This window comes from Protopterus annectens, chromosome 1.part0 (genome assembly GCF_019279795.1).
Source record: "Protopterus annectens isolate FY-2018-M chromosome 1.part0, PAN1.0, whole genome shotgun sequence".
NCBI classification, from domain to species: domain Eukaryota; kingdom Metazoa; phylum Chordata; order Ceratodontiformes; family Protopteridae; genus Protopterus; species Protopterus annectens.
This window is the reverse complement of record NC_056725.1, coordinates 1,050,615,973-1,050,630,354: the sequence shown is the minus strand read 5'-3', so window position 1 is coordinate 1,050,630,354 and position 14,382 is coordinate 1,050,615,973. Positions and strand designations below refer to the sequence as shown.

At 43.1% G+C, this 14,382-nt stretch overlaps 1 protein-coding gene across 1 annotated transcript in view; it reads left to right on the top strand.

Annotated features, from left to right (window-relative positions):
* Positions 1 to 1,882, top strand: part of SMC6 (structural maintenance of chromosomes 6) — a 1,850,548-nt gene extending 1,848,666 nt beyond the window's left edge. Inside the window, exon 27 of the mRNA XM_044068538.1 lies at positions 880 to 1,882. Coding sequence (XP_043924473.1) covers positions 880 to 994 — 115 coding nt within the window. The 3' untranslated portion in view covers positions 995 to 1,882. The remainder of the gene's footprint in view (positions 1 to 879) is intronic.
* The last annotated feature ends 12,500 nt before the right edge of the window (positions 1,883 to 14,382 follow it).

The window sequence follows — 14,382 nt, the reverse complement described above, 5'->3', positions numbered from 1 at the left end:
CAGAGTATCTCCATGGTCTGGAACAGGCTTCCCGTCCATGTGAAGCAGAGTCCAATCCTAACCCTGTTTTAACGTAACCTTGACCAATGGATGGGAAATTGGAAATTCACTCCAGGTCTGGCCCCCTTGTCTCCCTGATGGCAATGCCCAAACACACATACATCTCCCCACATAACCTCTAGAAATGTCCTAACAATACCATCTCTTAATAAACATCCATGATACGTAGACACACAATTGGGTTGGGTTGCACAGCTATGCTTATAAAGTCCCTGGTGGCCAGCCTAGTATATACCTTTCAACGTATGTATTATTACTGTATATTGCATCTGAGTGTGTGTGCATCTGGCCCAGGCTGTGTTTAAAAAGGGTCTCTTGCAGTAGTTTATTTATAATTTTTTTTTTTTTTTTTGTGTGGATCTTAGTGTAATAGAAAATTACTTCTGTGGGCGGATCCCCCCTGTTTATCAAGCAGTTTTGTTCCTTCCAAGAAGAGCTGAAAATGAACACATTGACATGTTTAGACTGATGGCATCAGATTGCTGATGGCTTGAGGTGAAATAAATAGAGACAGCATTGCAGAGTGGAAGATAAAAATACTCCTATTACTAACTATTGTAATCTACCACACTTAAAAATGTACTTTTAAGGTGAGTACTCAGCTATATTTTACTGATGCCCTTGTGTTTGTTTTGATAAGCAGTAGCCTGTTTCGCCCTTCAACTTGAAATTGTTCTCACCTTAATAAAGAATTAAATCTACAACCAAACCTGTATGGTCTTCTACTAACTGTTTTCTAACTTAATTTTGACCCTTACATTTGTTTGTTTACTATGGCTTATTATTATAATTGTACTTGTGTGTCTTCTTTGTTTTCAGTTCTCTACCTGCAAGTCCAATTATTAGAATCCTGAGAATGCGTGACCCCGAAAGAGGGCAAACTACATTGCCTTTTGGAAATAGTAATGAAGCAGATGATGAAGATGAAAGCTAAACTATTTGATGTTCATTAAACTGTAGGCTTTGTATGTCCAGCTATTTTCCAAATAATAAAGAATATTTATTTTCATAGCTAAATGTTTAATACTTTGCACGTGACAAGATTCTTTATATATATATATGTGTATGTATATCTGTCTATAGTGCAGGGGAAGAAGACTGCATTTTTATAACTAATGTATAGATACAAAGGCCAAGCTGTGCCCACACTTTTTACTTTTTTAATGGCTGTTTTCTTATTTTAATGCTTTTTACATAAAAATAGGTTAATTTAAACTTTTTGCAAATAAGGCTTAAACATGTCATTTTGTGACATTGAATTTTAGAAGCCATTGTTAAAAAATATACAGTATTGTTCTTAAGTAATTATTAAACCTTGTCTAAAAAGTGTCTTTCATTTGCTGTTCTGTTTGTTTCACATCTGCAGTATCTTTTATTGCAGATTGGAAGTGTTAAACATGCAAAAATCCATCTTATCCAGTGGAGCTAATGATTTCTGAGAGATGTTATGTCAGCTAAGGATAATAAAATAAGAATGGTTACCAGTGGCTAATTGTAAGCCCCAACCTCCCCTACATCCACCCCCCAAAACAAATCTGCTAAACCAATCAGTACAAAAGGTATTTTTTTCTAATCTTTCAGCCTGTTTTATGGGTGTTTTCATGACAAATGGGTCAAAAAAATCAACAGTCCTGAGCTATATAACCTTACTGTTTTTGTGTGATTGAAGTCATTAACAAGAAATAAAATTAAAAAACAGCCACAGCCATGTACGTGCACATGCAGTGAAATAAGCAGCAAAACTTGCTTCATATGTATAAATATGCTTTTGTGTGTGTTTGCATATTTTAATAATAAGTTTTAATAAAAGTTTTCGTTAAGACCTGGCCATAAATTCCTTCATTTTTACATTTTACATTGCCATTCTTTTCCCATCTTTTGTAGTTTGTCAATGTCACTAGCTCTAGAATTACCTGCTTCACCTAGTATTCCCTGAGGTTTAACTCAGCAAGAACCTAACTTCTTTAAATTGATTGGGATCCAACCTTCATTAATGACATTCTGTTTCGCTATGTCATAGTAATGCTCATAAGTACGTTTTTTGGGGGAGGGCCATTCCGTCTTTCCAACATAGAATGCAGAACAGGTTTCACATAAAGCCAGGTAGACTAGACCTTTTGTAGAACAGTTACCCCCTTGGAAAGTTATCAGTGCATTATTCATAGTAATGGAGACTTTTTCCCTTATGCATTTACACTGAATACAGGCCCCACATCTTTTTGTGCCTCCTCCCACCCTAGGGTTTAAATCAACTTCCTTTTGAAGGTTTTTTGAGCAGTGCTCATAGCGCCGTAAATGTGAATTCATGGACTCCTTTGCAGAGTGACTGCATACTTTATGCAGTAGTCATTCTATGCTTAATCTGTGTTCATAGTGTTTTTTGCAGTAAAGTGGCTTCAGGTATTCTCTGGTGTCCTTGTGTCTTCAAAGTATGTAGTGTACCTTGAAGGAAAAAGTGGAGAAAGTGTTTTGATGGCTCTTTTGGGAAGAAGTGAATACTTTAAATCCAAAATGATGGAGCCTTGATCTGACTATATAGAAAGGTGTGGTCTTTTTCTTCCACAGTAAATGACATTCCTTTGGAGAAATGGTTTGAACTGCTCAGTGGGTTATGTCTGCATCCACATAAGGATTACTTTGTATCCTGGTTCAGTTGCAAAAACCTAAATATAAATCCTACAGCCAGATCATTACAATGTTTAAAGGATATTTTGGCCCTACATTGCTGAGATTTCCAGAAATATTTCATTTTAATTATTGAAGCCAGACACTTTACAAGGCAATGAATGCACTGTGTTGCTGAATTGAAACAGTGTATTGTGAGCTTTGAATTTAGTCTTAAGTCTCAAAGCATTTAGAAACAGTTTCATGTGTGGCATTCACAGTGAAGTTTGGCAGATAGAACTACTTTCTCAATTGAACATAATATTTTCAAACACACTTAGACTGTTTTAGGTATAGTAAGAGCTGACAGAGGTATTCAGCAGTGTAGGATGCATGAGACCAAGGTAGTGTCTTGAAGTGAAAGTGCAAACACATCCTACAAAAGGTAAAATGTTTTATTAACATTGTAACAGTCTGACTTGCGATCCTGAAGAGGTAAGTGTATAAAATGAGCATGTCTACAGTCACAAACCAAGAATGAAAAAATTCCTAGAAAAAATACCGTTTATCTTTGGAAAAAACTAGACAGTATGTGAAAGTGACACTGCGTTACCGGTGCTTTTCATTGTATTCTCATTGCAAAAGTAATTTGCCTTCCTTTATTATAAATAAAAAGAATGGACTAGAAAATACGGGAGAAAATATTTTAAACACTGGTTCATAAGAAATGATTGTAGATTACTGCTGTGAAGCTAAAACATGCACAGGTGACAAATTGGCTGTGTCGTGTGAAATGGTGACAAGACTATGCGTTGAAAAGCAAACCTGATATTTGCCTTTAGTTGCGGTAAAAACGTGGAGAACTAGCATTGTGTTTGAAGAACTTGGTAAACTGGCAGCAAATTAAATTTGTGAGCTAAAGTATGCTGCTTGAGTTTGACGTGCCAGCTTTCCATTACGAAGGATTTCTTGAGGAACCAGGAGTACAGAAAGGTGGTAAAGATGCCATTGGTGACTGAATCTGTCACACTATACATTTTTTTAAAAAGGGAACATTACCATTTGCATTGAAGTAAAGAGTGCATGAAGGACGTGAAAGACTTGAGACAATAGTGAAGCACAGTAAATGGATGTCTCCTTTTTTTTTTTTTTTTTTTTTTTAAAGAATGCCATATGCATGGAGACGTATGATCTCCCATAAGTGAAAAAGATGGTCATGTTGAGTGGTGGAGCTGTGTTTTCTAAAACCAATGTAACCACTGCTGATCAACTTTTATTTGGTTCTGAAAGTGTAACAAGGTAATGTTAATTATGAGGTCTGCACCATCTGTGTTCAAAGATTACTGTATAGCCAAAGGTTTGAATGTATTTGTGTAATTGGATGATTTTCTCATTACTGGAAAGACTGAAAACAAGTATCACATTAACTTACATTTAATTATTTAATTGCAAGATTGTTAACCAAAACTTAAATAAAAATGTGAGTTTAGTAAATCACAAATTGAATATTTGTTGCAAATTCTGGATAGGAAAGAGATGCACCCTTCCACAACAATGGTGAAAGTCATTCTTGAGACTTGCCTTATGTATTTGAATGAGTTAAAAGAGCTGTTCAACATTAGATCACTGTTGCAGTAGCCTAAATTGTTTGGGTTATATCCTGCCAAGGATATGACCACTGTTGACCTCTCAACTGCCCTTGTTTTGGAGGAATGTTCTTATTAACAGGTATGATTTAGAAAGTCCTTATTTTTGGAGGCATACCCCTATTTTCAGGCTTCTTTTACTCATTTGCACAGTTTTCTAAATCCCCCTCATCAGTTGTGATTTTGGAAGCTATCTAGTTCACAGAAAATGACCAACATGTTAGTGACTGCAGCAATTAATCTTACAACTTTTTTCTGAAGCAAAAATAAATGACATTTTGTAGTAGAATTTTGCAATGCAGTTCATTAAAGTCTACAAATTTTACACTGTCTCTCTGATAATTTGCTTACTTTTCCAATCATTTTATCACTGTCTGTTTAAACATGCTTCTGAGTAGTGTTCCTACTGGAAATGGGAAGAGTTATGTGCTATTTGGTATTTAAGTTTTACCCTAATTAGGTATCCAGATTTTTAGCTGAATGTTCCTATTTTCACTGTCTGCTAGGTATGGACCACTGGCCAGCTTTCAAAACTTCAGGGAAACTTCCAAGTGCCCTAACCACTATGCGGCTCTAGTAAAGACTCACAAAAGCAGTGGTTAGAGATCCAAAAGCTACAGATCTTGTTCTCAAATGTGCTCTCTCTTGGCGGGCTGTGTAGAATTTACTTTTGGCTTATAAGCCTTCATGACAAATCTTCCACAGTATCATTTTTCTGAGCTGAAACATGCCTTTTTTGTGAATTCAATTATTTTATGCTTGAAAATGTATGTTATTTGGTATTATCTTTTCCGTCTGGATTCAGCTTGTGGGTTATTTGATTCAGCTCGAATCAGAGAGTGGCCCCTGGCTCTTCACCTGTCCTAAAAACTTCATATAACTAAACTACCTCCATTCCTTGTAATGTCTTGCTTAACTAAGACCATCTCATATCTAGTTTGCTGCCATTCCTGGACAGCAGCTTAGGTCATTGCTCTACTGGAGTGTATCCTTTTTTGCTGATTTTATATCGACCTTTGCGTGATGTCCATGATAGATGTTCTTTGTGTTTCACTGCTGCAGTCATTACATTTGGGTAATCTGCTGGCAGGTTGCCCTCAGTCAGCCTGATTAACAAAGTCTTGGGTCCTGCGTCGGTTGCTGTCCCTTCTTTCATGACGTCAAGTCGTCAGGGGTATAAAACATGCAGCTGACACCATTTACATCAGTCTTTCTTGCCACGCAGTGCCTGAAGCAGAAGCAGTTTACAAGTGCCGGTGGGCCGACTCCTGAAATTTTCGTTTTCGAGTTTCAGAGCCGAAGTCTTCAACTAAAAGCTAAGTACCCCATTGGAGAAACTTTTTCTTGCTCCTTACCGATGTCAGTAAAAGTTAATAATTGTATTACTTGTGGGAAGCAAATACCTCATAAGGATTTTCATTTATACTGTATTCCTTGCCTAGGCCCTGACCACAACATGCCTGGCTGTCGGCTTTGTGCTAAATTTAATCAATGCACTATTAAGCATCGGTATAGTTTTGCCTCAAAGTATTTTGGAAACAGATTTAACTACCCAGAAATGTCTGATAGCAATCCAACTACCGGAGTACATAAAAAACGCAAAGAAAAGGGTAGAGAGAGACAGTCGAGGTCCAAAACCAATGACGAAGCTTCTCCTAAGTCAGTCGCCGGTTCGCCGGTACTCAGTGAGGTGCTTTCGCAGCCCCTGATACCCACTGCTTTTGAGTCACAGGCCCCTACCGACACCCATGTGGAGTCTGGCATGCCACGAGATACTCAAGGTATTGGACCCACGGATGTATCTCCCTCGGATGGGTCCAGAGCTGCTGAGCAGACACCGGCTTCAGAGGGTGTATTCAGGCCTCAACATTTTTATATCAAACCAATGACAGCTGCAAAACCAAAGACAAAGGCAACTTCTAAAACTAAAAAACCGACACATGAGCCACGTGCACAGGCCTCTATGCCTAAAAACAGATGATTAAAATGGCTGAAGACCTTATTTCCTTGATCAGGAGTTCCCATCCCCCTCCAGATAAGAGGCCTAGGCAAGACACTGATTATGAATCTTCAGATCATGTTTCTATTTCTTCTGATTCCTCTTCTAATCAGGAATTATCTTTCCCTCCCTATGAGGATTCTGATGCAGAGGAGTCTATACCATTTGCATCACCTCCTGGGGATTATTCGTTGAGAGAAACCTTGCATACTTTGAGGAAGCATTTTCACTGGGAGAGTCAAGATTTCTCAGAATCAAAAAAGAGGCTCAGGGATTTCCTTCTTCTCCCTCAGCACAGGCCTTTAGCCATATCCCATTTTAGACATTGTGGATGATGTAGTTTCGGAGTCAAGCTTGTCCCCTGACTCCTTACCTCAGGCTACCAGCAAGCCTGACAGATATTGCAGGGTCCCTGACTCGCACAAATTTTTATTTAGAAACCCTGCTGCTGATCTTGAAACTATTTCACAGGGTCCAAAGGGAGTTAAGGCCTCGACAGCAAAAAATCCTACCCCCTCTGACAGAGATTCAAGGGCAATGGATAGATGGGGAAAAAGTGTTTATACATCTGCAACCTTGGCAATTAGGGCCTTAAACTGCCAGTTTCATATGCTCAAGTATCAACGACATGTTATGGGATTGCTGAAACAGAAAATTATGTTGATTTCTGAATGTACAGAAAATAAAGAATTGCAGGAATTATTGCATGCAGCTGAACAGGTTGGAAAGCATACTTTGCAATATGGTTTTGATTCTTTAGAGGCCTCCTGCAGGGCCGCAGTTATTGGATCTGTGATCAGGAGGCATGTAGGCTAAAGGAACAAAATTTTCCTGATCATGTTAAAGCTAAAATGTGAGAGTGTTCAATCTCGCCTTTGTTCTTACACATGGGTTCGGAGCCGATCCTCGGCTCCGTGCCGGCCGACTGCAAGCTCTGCATCGAGAAGAAGCTCGAGGACATCTAATACCCACAATCCCCCTCTGCCTTTACCTCAGATCTAGTTTGCCGCTGCTGCATACGCATCGCTGGAGGCTAGCTCGAGGCTTTTTCAGATAAGATTTTAACTATTTTGGTTAAATTTTCAAAAGAACTTCTTTAAGATCTATAGTTATTGAAAGTTAGTGTAGCGAGTAGAGCAGAATTCTCGGTACCATTAAATTAGTTTAACTTAGTTTAACTAACTGGTATAGAGTTTTTCGGGGCCTACCACCCCTACTTGGATTGACAATCGGACTTACAAAATACCGGATTTGACTTTTGTTACCTGGATTGACTGTTACTGGACTTGACTGTTTTCTTTCTCTTTTCATTATGTCTGAGAAAATGAAATCTGGCTTCAAACGTTGTCAGTGTGGCCAAAAGAAGATGTCGGTCACAGACAACCACAGTTCCTGTGTCTACTGTCTTGGCCCTCTCCACTTACAAGAGGACTGTTCTATTTGTCACTCTTTTAGTGGGAGGGTCATGACAGATAGGCGCAGGAAACTGATGGATAGAGGATTGTTGAAACCCTCTTTCCAGGAGGCTCTGGATGCTTCAGACCAGGCATCCAAGCCCTCGAAGGGGTCGAAGACGTCGGAGCCCAAGTCATCGGCTCCGAGCTCTTCGGGTATAGTTAGATCACCGGTTCCACAGACTTCGGGGCCGAGTGTTCAACTGTTGGCAGTTTCCGAGCCTCGAGTCTTGGAACCGGTGACGGAGCTCCCTCCACCGACTCTGTTGAGGTCGGCTCCGTCTTCGATCCCTTCGACTCGTTCTTCCAGGCCCCTTTCTGACACCGATGTGGACCGTGTGGTGCAGAAATTGATGGAGCATACGGCCCTATCCAAGCTTATCTCGGTCTCCTCTCAGTTGATGTCGAGACTTGAAGGCCTGCCACTATCTCCATCTGTTCCTCCTCCGAGACCTGTCCAGTCTTGAGCCGGAAGAAGCTGAACTGATGATTGTGGAGCCCTCGGTGCCAGAACCGTCTTTTCTCGGTCGGCACCGTTCACCTCGACTCCATCCGATCCGGTACTGGAGTCTCGGGGCCGAAGATCCGTCCTTGGTTCCGGGACCGAGAGTCGGACCGATGTTTCGGTTCCGACGCTCCCTCTCGGGCCTCTGCACGGATCGACTCGGTTCCGTCCTCGGGGTCGGTGCCTTCGGTTCCTGTTTCGGGGATTCTTCCCATTTCTTCGGAACCGGGAGATACCTCGACTCGGGACCCGGGGGCCTTCGATCTCATGAGGAAGGTGTTGTCTACCCAGACAACCACATCAGCAGGTACAGCTTCTCCTCCCCACAAAGGACCGTTATCCTCCTCTGCACCCACGGCCACGTCCAAGCGTCGGGCACCAGTGTCTCAGCCACCCCTGGAGGGTGCCCCCTCTTCCTCGGAGGCTTCTTCGGATGCTCCCCACGAAGAAGTCCCTAGGAAAAGACTGTGTAAGAGGAGACACTTGGATTCTCCACAAGAATCCTTGACATCTGATATTGACTTAGATGAGTCAGAAGGGTCGCCTAAGTCACCTTCAGAGGATGTCTCTTTTTCTGACATCTTGGAGATCCTAAAACAGAGAGGTGACTGGCAAGCCCTCCCCCCTTCTGAGGATGAGTCAGTTTTGCTGAAGGCATTTGGTGCTCGCCCTTCCTCCTCCTGGGTCACTCCGCCTTTGATGAGTTAATGGAATTGATTGCTCGAAGGGCGTGGGAGACACCTGACACGGTGGAACCAGTCCCTAGGAAGCCAAATAAGTACATTACGGCACCACAGGACAAGGCTTACCTCACCAAAGGAGTTCCAGTAGACGCCATGGTGGTGGCAGCGGCCACGAAAAAGGAGATGTCTGAGTCTTCCTCATCTGTCCATCCGCCTAACAAAGATTCTAGGACCATGGACAGATACGGGAAGCGCATTTTCAGTTCAGCGGCTTTCTATGCGTTCCCTGAACTATTTGACTCATTTTACACGTTTACAGAGGGATCTAGTCAAAGAGTTGGGAGATACCCTCCAGGGTACTACAGATGCTGCTGTTTCAGAGAAAGTTACAGCGCATCTCAACACCCTTACGTCCATTGTAAACTCGTCCATGAGGCTGATATCCTATGCAGCCGAAGGATCGAGTAGGGCAGCGGCTTCAGCGATTGCTCTTCGTAGGCAATCCTGGATGCGCTTATGTTCGTTTGCGGAAGCCTTCAAGTCTTCCTTTACTAACGCCCCATTTGACGGAGCCACACTTTTGGCCCTAAAGTAAAGGAGACCCTTACCGGTGTGAACAGGAGGGAAAGACTCTGTCTGCTGTCGGAGTCCGTTTTTCCACCCCTTCCAGACCGTACCCCAAAGGGCAACGTGGTGGGAAAATGTGGTTTCGAAAACCCCAAGGATCTTTCCCAAACACACAGGGTGATGCCCCCTCTAGAGGCAGAGGCAGAGGTGGAAGACGCCGCCCTGGCGGCAGAGGGGGTCCGCAAAACCAAGGTGACAGGGATAACCCCCTTGGCAAACCTTTTCAGCACTCCTGAGAGGAGGCCCGACTGTCCTGCTCTGGAGGCAGTCGGGGGTCGCTTAGCTTTATACCCTCAGGCCTGGCAAAACCTCTCTTCAGACAATTGGGTAAAAAGCATTGTTACCAGAGGTTACAAAATCCCATTTCTATCCACACCCATTCCAAAGAGAAAACTCCCAGATGTACCACCCCATCTGCGAGACCCAGCAGCTACAGAAATTTCAAAGCTGCTAAGAAAAAGAGTCATCCAACCAGTCCCAGCGGACCAAATAGGATTCGGAACTTACTCAAGGTTCTTTTTAGTTCCAAAGAAAACAGGGGACTGGAGGCCGATTCTGGACCTAAGCCATCTCAACACCTTTGTCAAGAAGGAAAAGTTCCAAATGGTCACGCTTCAATCGATTCTTCCATTCTTACGGAAGGACGACTGGATGTGCTCGATAGATCTGAAGGACGCATACTACCACATCAAAATGGCCAGGGCGTCCAGGGATCATTTGCGCTTCCGGCTGGGAGCCAGTCACTATCAGTTTCGAGCCCTGCCCTTTGGTCTGACTACAGCCCCCAGGGTCTTCACCAAATGCATGGCAGTGGTAGCGTCTCATCTGAGGCGCCTAGGATTCCAGGTGTTTCCGTATCTGGATGACTGGCTCCTGTCTGCCACCACCAGGCATCAACTGATACAAGCCAGGGATTACACCCTACAACTTTGTACACACCTTGGCATTTCAGTAAATTTCGAAAAATCGTTGCTACAGCCATCACAGCATATCTTATTCATAGGAGCGGAATTAGATACGCGTCATTTAGTTCTAAAACTTCCTACAGAAAGAATAGAAGCACTTCAATTCAACATTTCCCTTCTACTGTCGTCCAGAAAGTCACCGGCAAAAATTGTTCTGAAAGTTTTGGGTCTCATGGCAGCTTCTCTCATTGCGATACCATTGGGAAGACTGCACATGAGAGTGCTACAATGGCTTCTGTTTGCACAATGGTCATTCCAACAACTTCCACTGACTCACGAAATTTTGATAACGAAAACATGCAAATCACACCTAATGTGGTGGTTACAGACTTGCAACCTATCCAGCGGAAGACCATTTGTGCTACCCGCACCGTCAGCGACGATAACCACGGACGCTTCCCTGATAGGGTGGGGGGGCATCTTTCAGGGACAGACAGTCCAAGGCGAATGGACCAATCTGGAGTACAATCTGCACATCAATGTTCTGGAGTTGAGGGCAGTGTTTTTGGCGTTGCAACACTTTGCTCCCCTCCTTCCTCCAGGGACCATTGCAGTTCAGACAGACAACATGTCCATAGTCTGGTACATAAACAAGCAAGGGGGAACCAGGTCTTACCAACTATGCAGAGAGGCCATGAGAATTTGGCAATGGGCAGAGTCCACCGGTCGCTTTCTGATCGCAACGCACATCCCGGGGTCATCCAACGTCATAGCCGACAGGCCGAGCAGGGCAATACTATTGCCTCACGAGTGGTCCCTCAAACAGTCAGTTGCGAGAAGGATATTTCGCAAATGGGGCCAGCCTACCTGCGATCTGTTTGCGTCTCCAATGAACGCCAAATGCAGGAGCTACTTTGCCCTATTACCCTCCAGGGAAGTCCCCAGGGACGCTGGAGCACGATTGGACCCCGGGTCTCCTGTATGCTTTTCCTCCATTTCCCCTGATTGCAAAGTTTCTACAGAAAGCCAACAACCTTCAGAGGACTATTATTCTCATTGCCCCGTTCTGGCCTCGTCAAATTTGGTTCCCCTTTCTATTGCATCACCGCATTCGGGGACCTTGGATGCTGGACCCAGAGCCAGATCTACTGACTCACTCGTCAGGAGTTCCTCACCCATCTCTAGAATCTCTCCATCTAGCAGCTTGGCTGCTCCGCTTCCCTTTCTAGCCAGGTCGGTTCCACTTACATCGGCGGTTCAAGATATTTTAGTAGCTTCTCATAAAGTTTCCACTACTAAGACTTACACCAGTAAGTGGAAACGTTTTGTCTTTGGGCGAGTCACATCATTTGGACCCTGTTAGAGCTCCGTTAAACAAGGTTTTAGAGTTCTTGACTGAACTATTTCATGAAGGAGCTTCCCCGGCTACTTTAAGAGTACAGTTAGCTGCCATTTCTAACTATCATGTAGAGGAATGTGGTGCGCCTATTATGGCTCACAGACTGTCTAAAGCCTTTTTAAAAGGTTCTTTTCATATCAGACCACCAGTCAGAAGTCCGACATCACCGTGGAATTTAAACCTGTTGCTCTCTAAATTGATGTTGCCACCCTTTGAACCAGCCTCAAGTTGCACATTGAAATTCTTGTCATGGAAAACTTTATTTCTAGTGGCCATTACATCTGCTAGACGAGTGTCTGAGCTTCAGGCCCTTTCTGTCAAGCATCCTTATTTAATATTTCATTCTGATAGAGTATCCCTACGCACTAATCCATCCTTTCTTCCCAAAGTTTGTTCTTCTAGTAATATTAATCAGTCCATTGAACTACCCACCTTCTTTAAGAACCACTCTAATAAATTGGAGTATATGTTGCACAAACTGGACGTCCATAGACAACTCAGATTTTATTTGGATAGAACAAAAGATCACAGGAAATCTGATCAACTATTTGTAGCTTTTGCTGACAGCAGAAAGGGTCTTGCAGTTACGAAACGAACTCTTTCTAAATGGCTAACTGACTGTATCACATATGTTTATGAAGCCTCTGATCAAACATTATCAACAAAACCCAAAGGACATTCCACCAGATCAGTTTCTACATCTTTGGCTCACGCAGCTCGCTTACCACTAGACACTATTTGTGCGGCTGCTACTTGGGCTAAACCACATACATTTATATCTCATTACAAAGTGGACAGGGTTTCTAGGGATAGGGCAACCTTTGGTTCCACTGTGCTCAAGAACGTTCTCCCTTGAGTTCCTCAGGATCATGGAGCTGGGACGCTACCCATGTGTAAGAACAAAGGCGAGATTGAACACTCTCACATAAAGAAGTTATGTCCTTACCATAACGTTCCATGTGGAGTGTTCATCTCGCCTTGGTTATTACACTCCCACCCTTCCCACCCTTAGGAAGAACGTTCGATTTGGTGCCTGGTCTGGAGTATTCTCCTTCTGCTGTTGCAGTATTAGTGTTACTATCATACCCTTGGTATGTTTGTATATATGTACTTATGTATATAGTTTGGCATGTGTGCGTGCTTTATGTCTGGTTTGCTTGCAAACTAGATCTGAGGTAAAGGCAGAGGGGGATTGTGGGTATTAGATGTCCTCGAGCTTCTTCTCGATGCAGAGCTTGCAGTCGGCCGGCACGGAGCCGAGGATCGGCTCCGGACCCATGTGTAATAACCAAGGCGAGATGAACACTCCACATGGAACGTTATGGTAAGGACATAACTTCTTTTTACTAGATGCACCTTTACAGCATGATACTCTGGTATTAAGGCAGAAGAGGTTTTGAAGAAAATGGAAGACAAAGCTAAGTCTATGCAAACTGTAAAAGACTTCTTACAAGTGCAGCCACCAAGATTCATTAGACACTGGCCTACAAAAAATTGGTCCTTTCCTGTGTAAGACTGAGCTGAAAGGGGAAAATCCAGATGCCCTAAGGGTTCCAGATACCAGGCACAAGATTCATACAGGTCAAAGCAATGGGGCGCTTCTACCTCCAAATCTGGAGGAGATAAAGCGCAAACCTACAGAAAACAGTCCCAATGACTCCCCTCTGCCTTCACCAAGCACTTATCTTTTGGCTGCACCCTTAGGGGGAAAATTAGCACTTTTTGCTCAAAATTGGCAGTTAATAACCCAGGACAAGTGGGTGCTAAACATAGTATCACAGGGATACAGATTCCATTTCCATACTCTGCCAATGGCAAACGGTTGGCCAGGTCTGTCAAAAAATCAATGGGCAGAGGTGCAGAAACAGGTTACGTCCCTCATGGATATGGGGGTCATTCAGCCAGTACCAGAACAGGAAAAAGGACAAGGTTTTTACTCTACTGTTCTTGGTACCCAGAAAGGACAAGGCCTGGCGGCCAATACTGGATTTATCGATTTTGAACACATACCTGAACATTCCAAAATTCAAAATGCTAACTTTGCAGCAGCTTCTGCCCATGCTGGGCAAGAATGCTTGGCTGGTGACATTAGACCTAAAAGAGGCATACCTGCATGTCCCAATAAGGCAATCGTGCAGAAGATACCTCAGATTCAAGGTTGGCTTAATGCATTACCAATTCTCTGCACTGCCCTTTGGCTTATCTACTGCACCCAGGGTCTTTACAAAGTGCCTGGCACCAGTAATTGCATTTTGCAGACGAAGTATTCAGATATATATTTACTTGGACGACTGTCTCATTCAAGCAGAGAACAAGGACATTCTTCTTCACCTGGCGTTTGTGCCTAGGGTACACAATAAACGAAAATAAATCACAACTGGTACCCTTTCAAAAGATAACATTCCTGGGTGCAAGCTTGATTACAACTGCTCAGATGGCTTACCTCACGCCAGATAAGCCAAGGCAACTGATTACTTACTTCAAACTGATGGCAACAAAA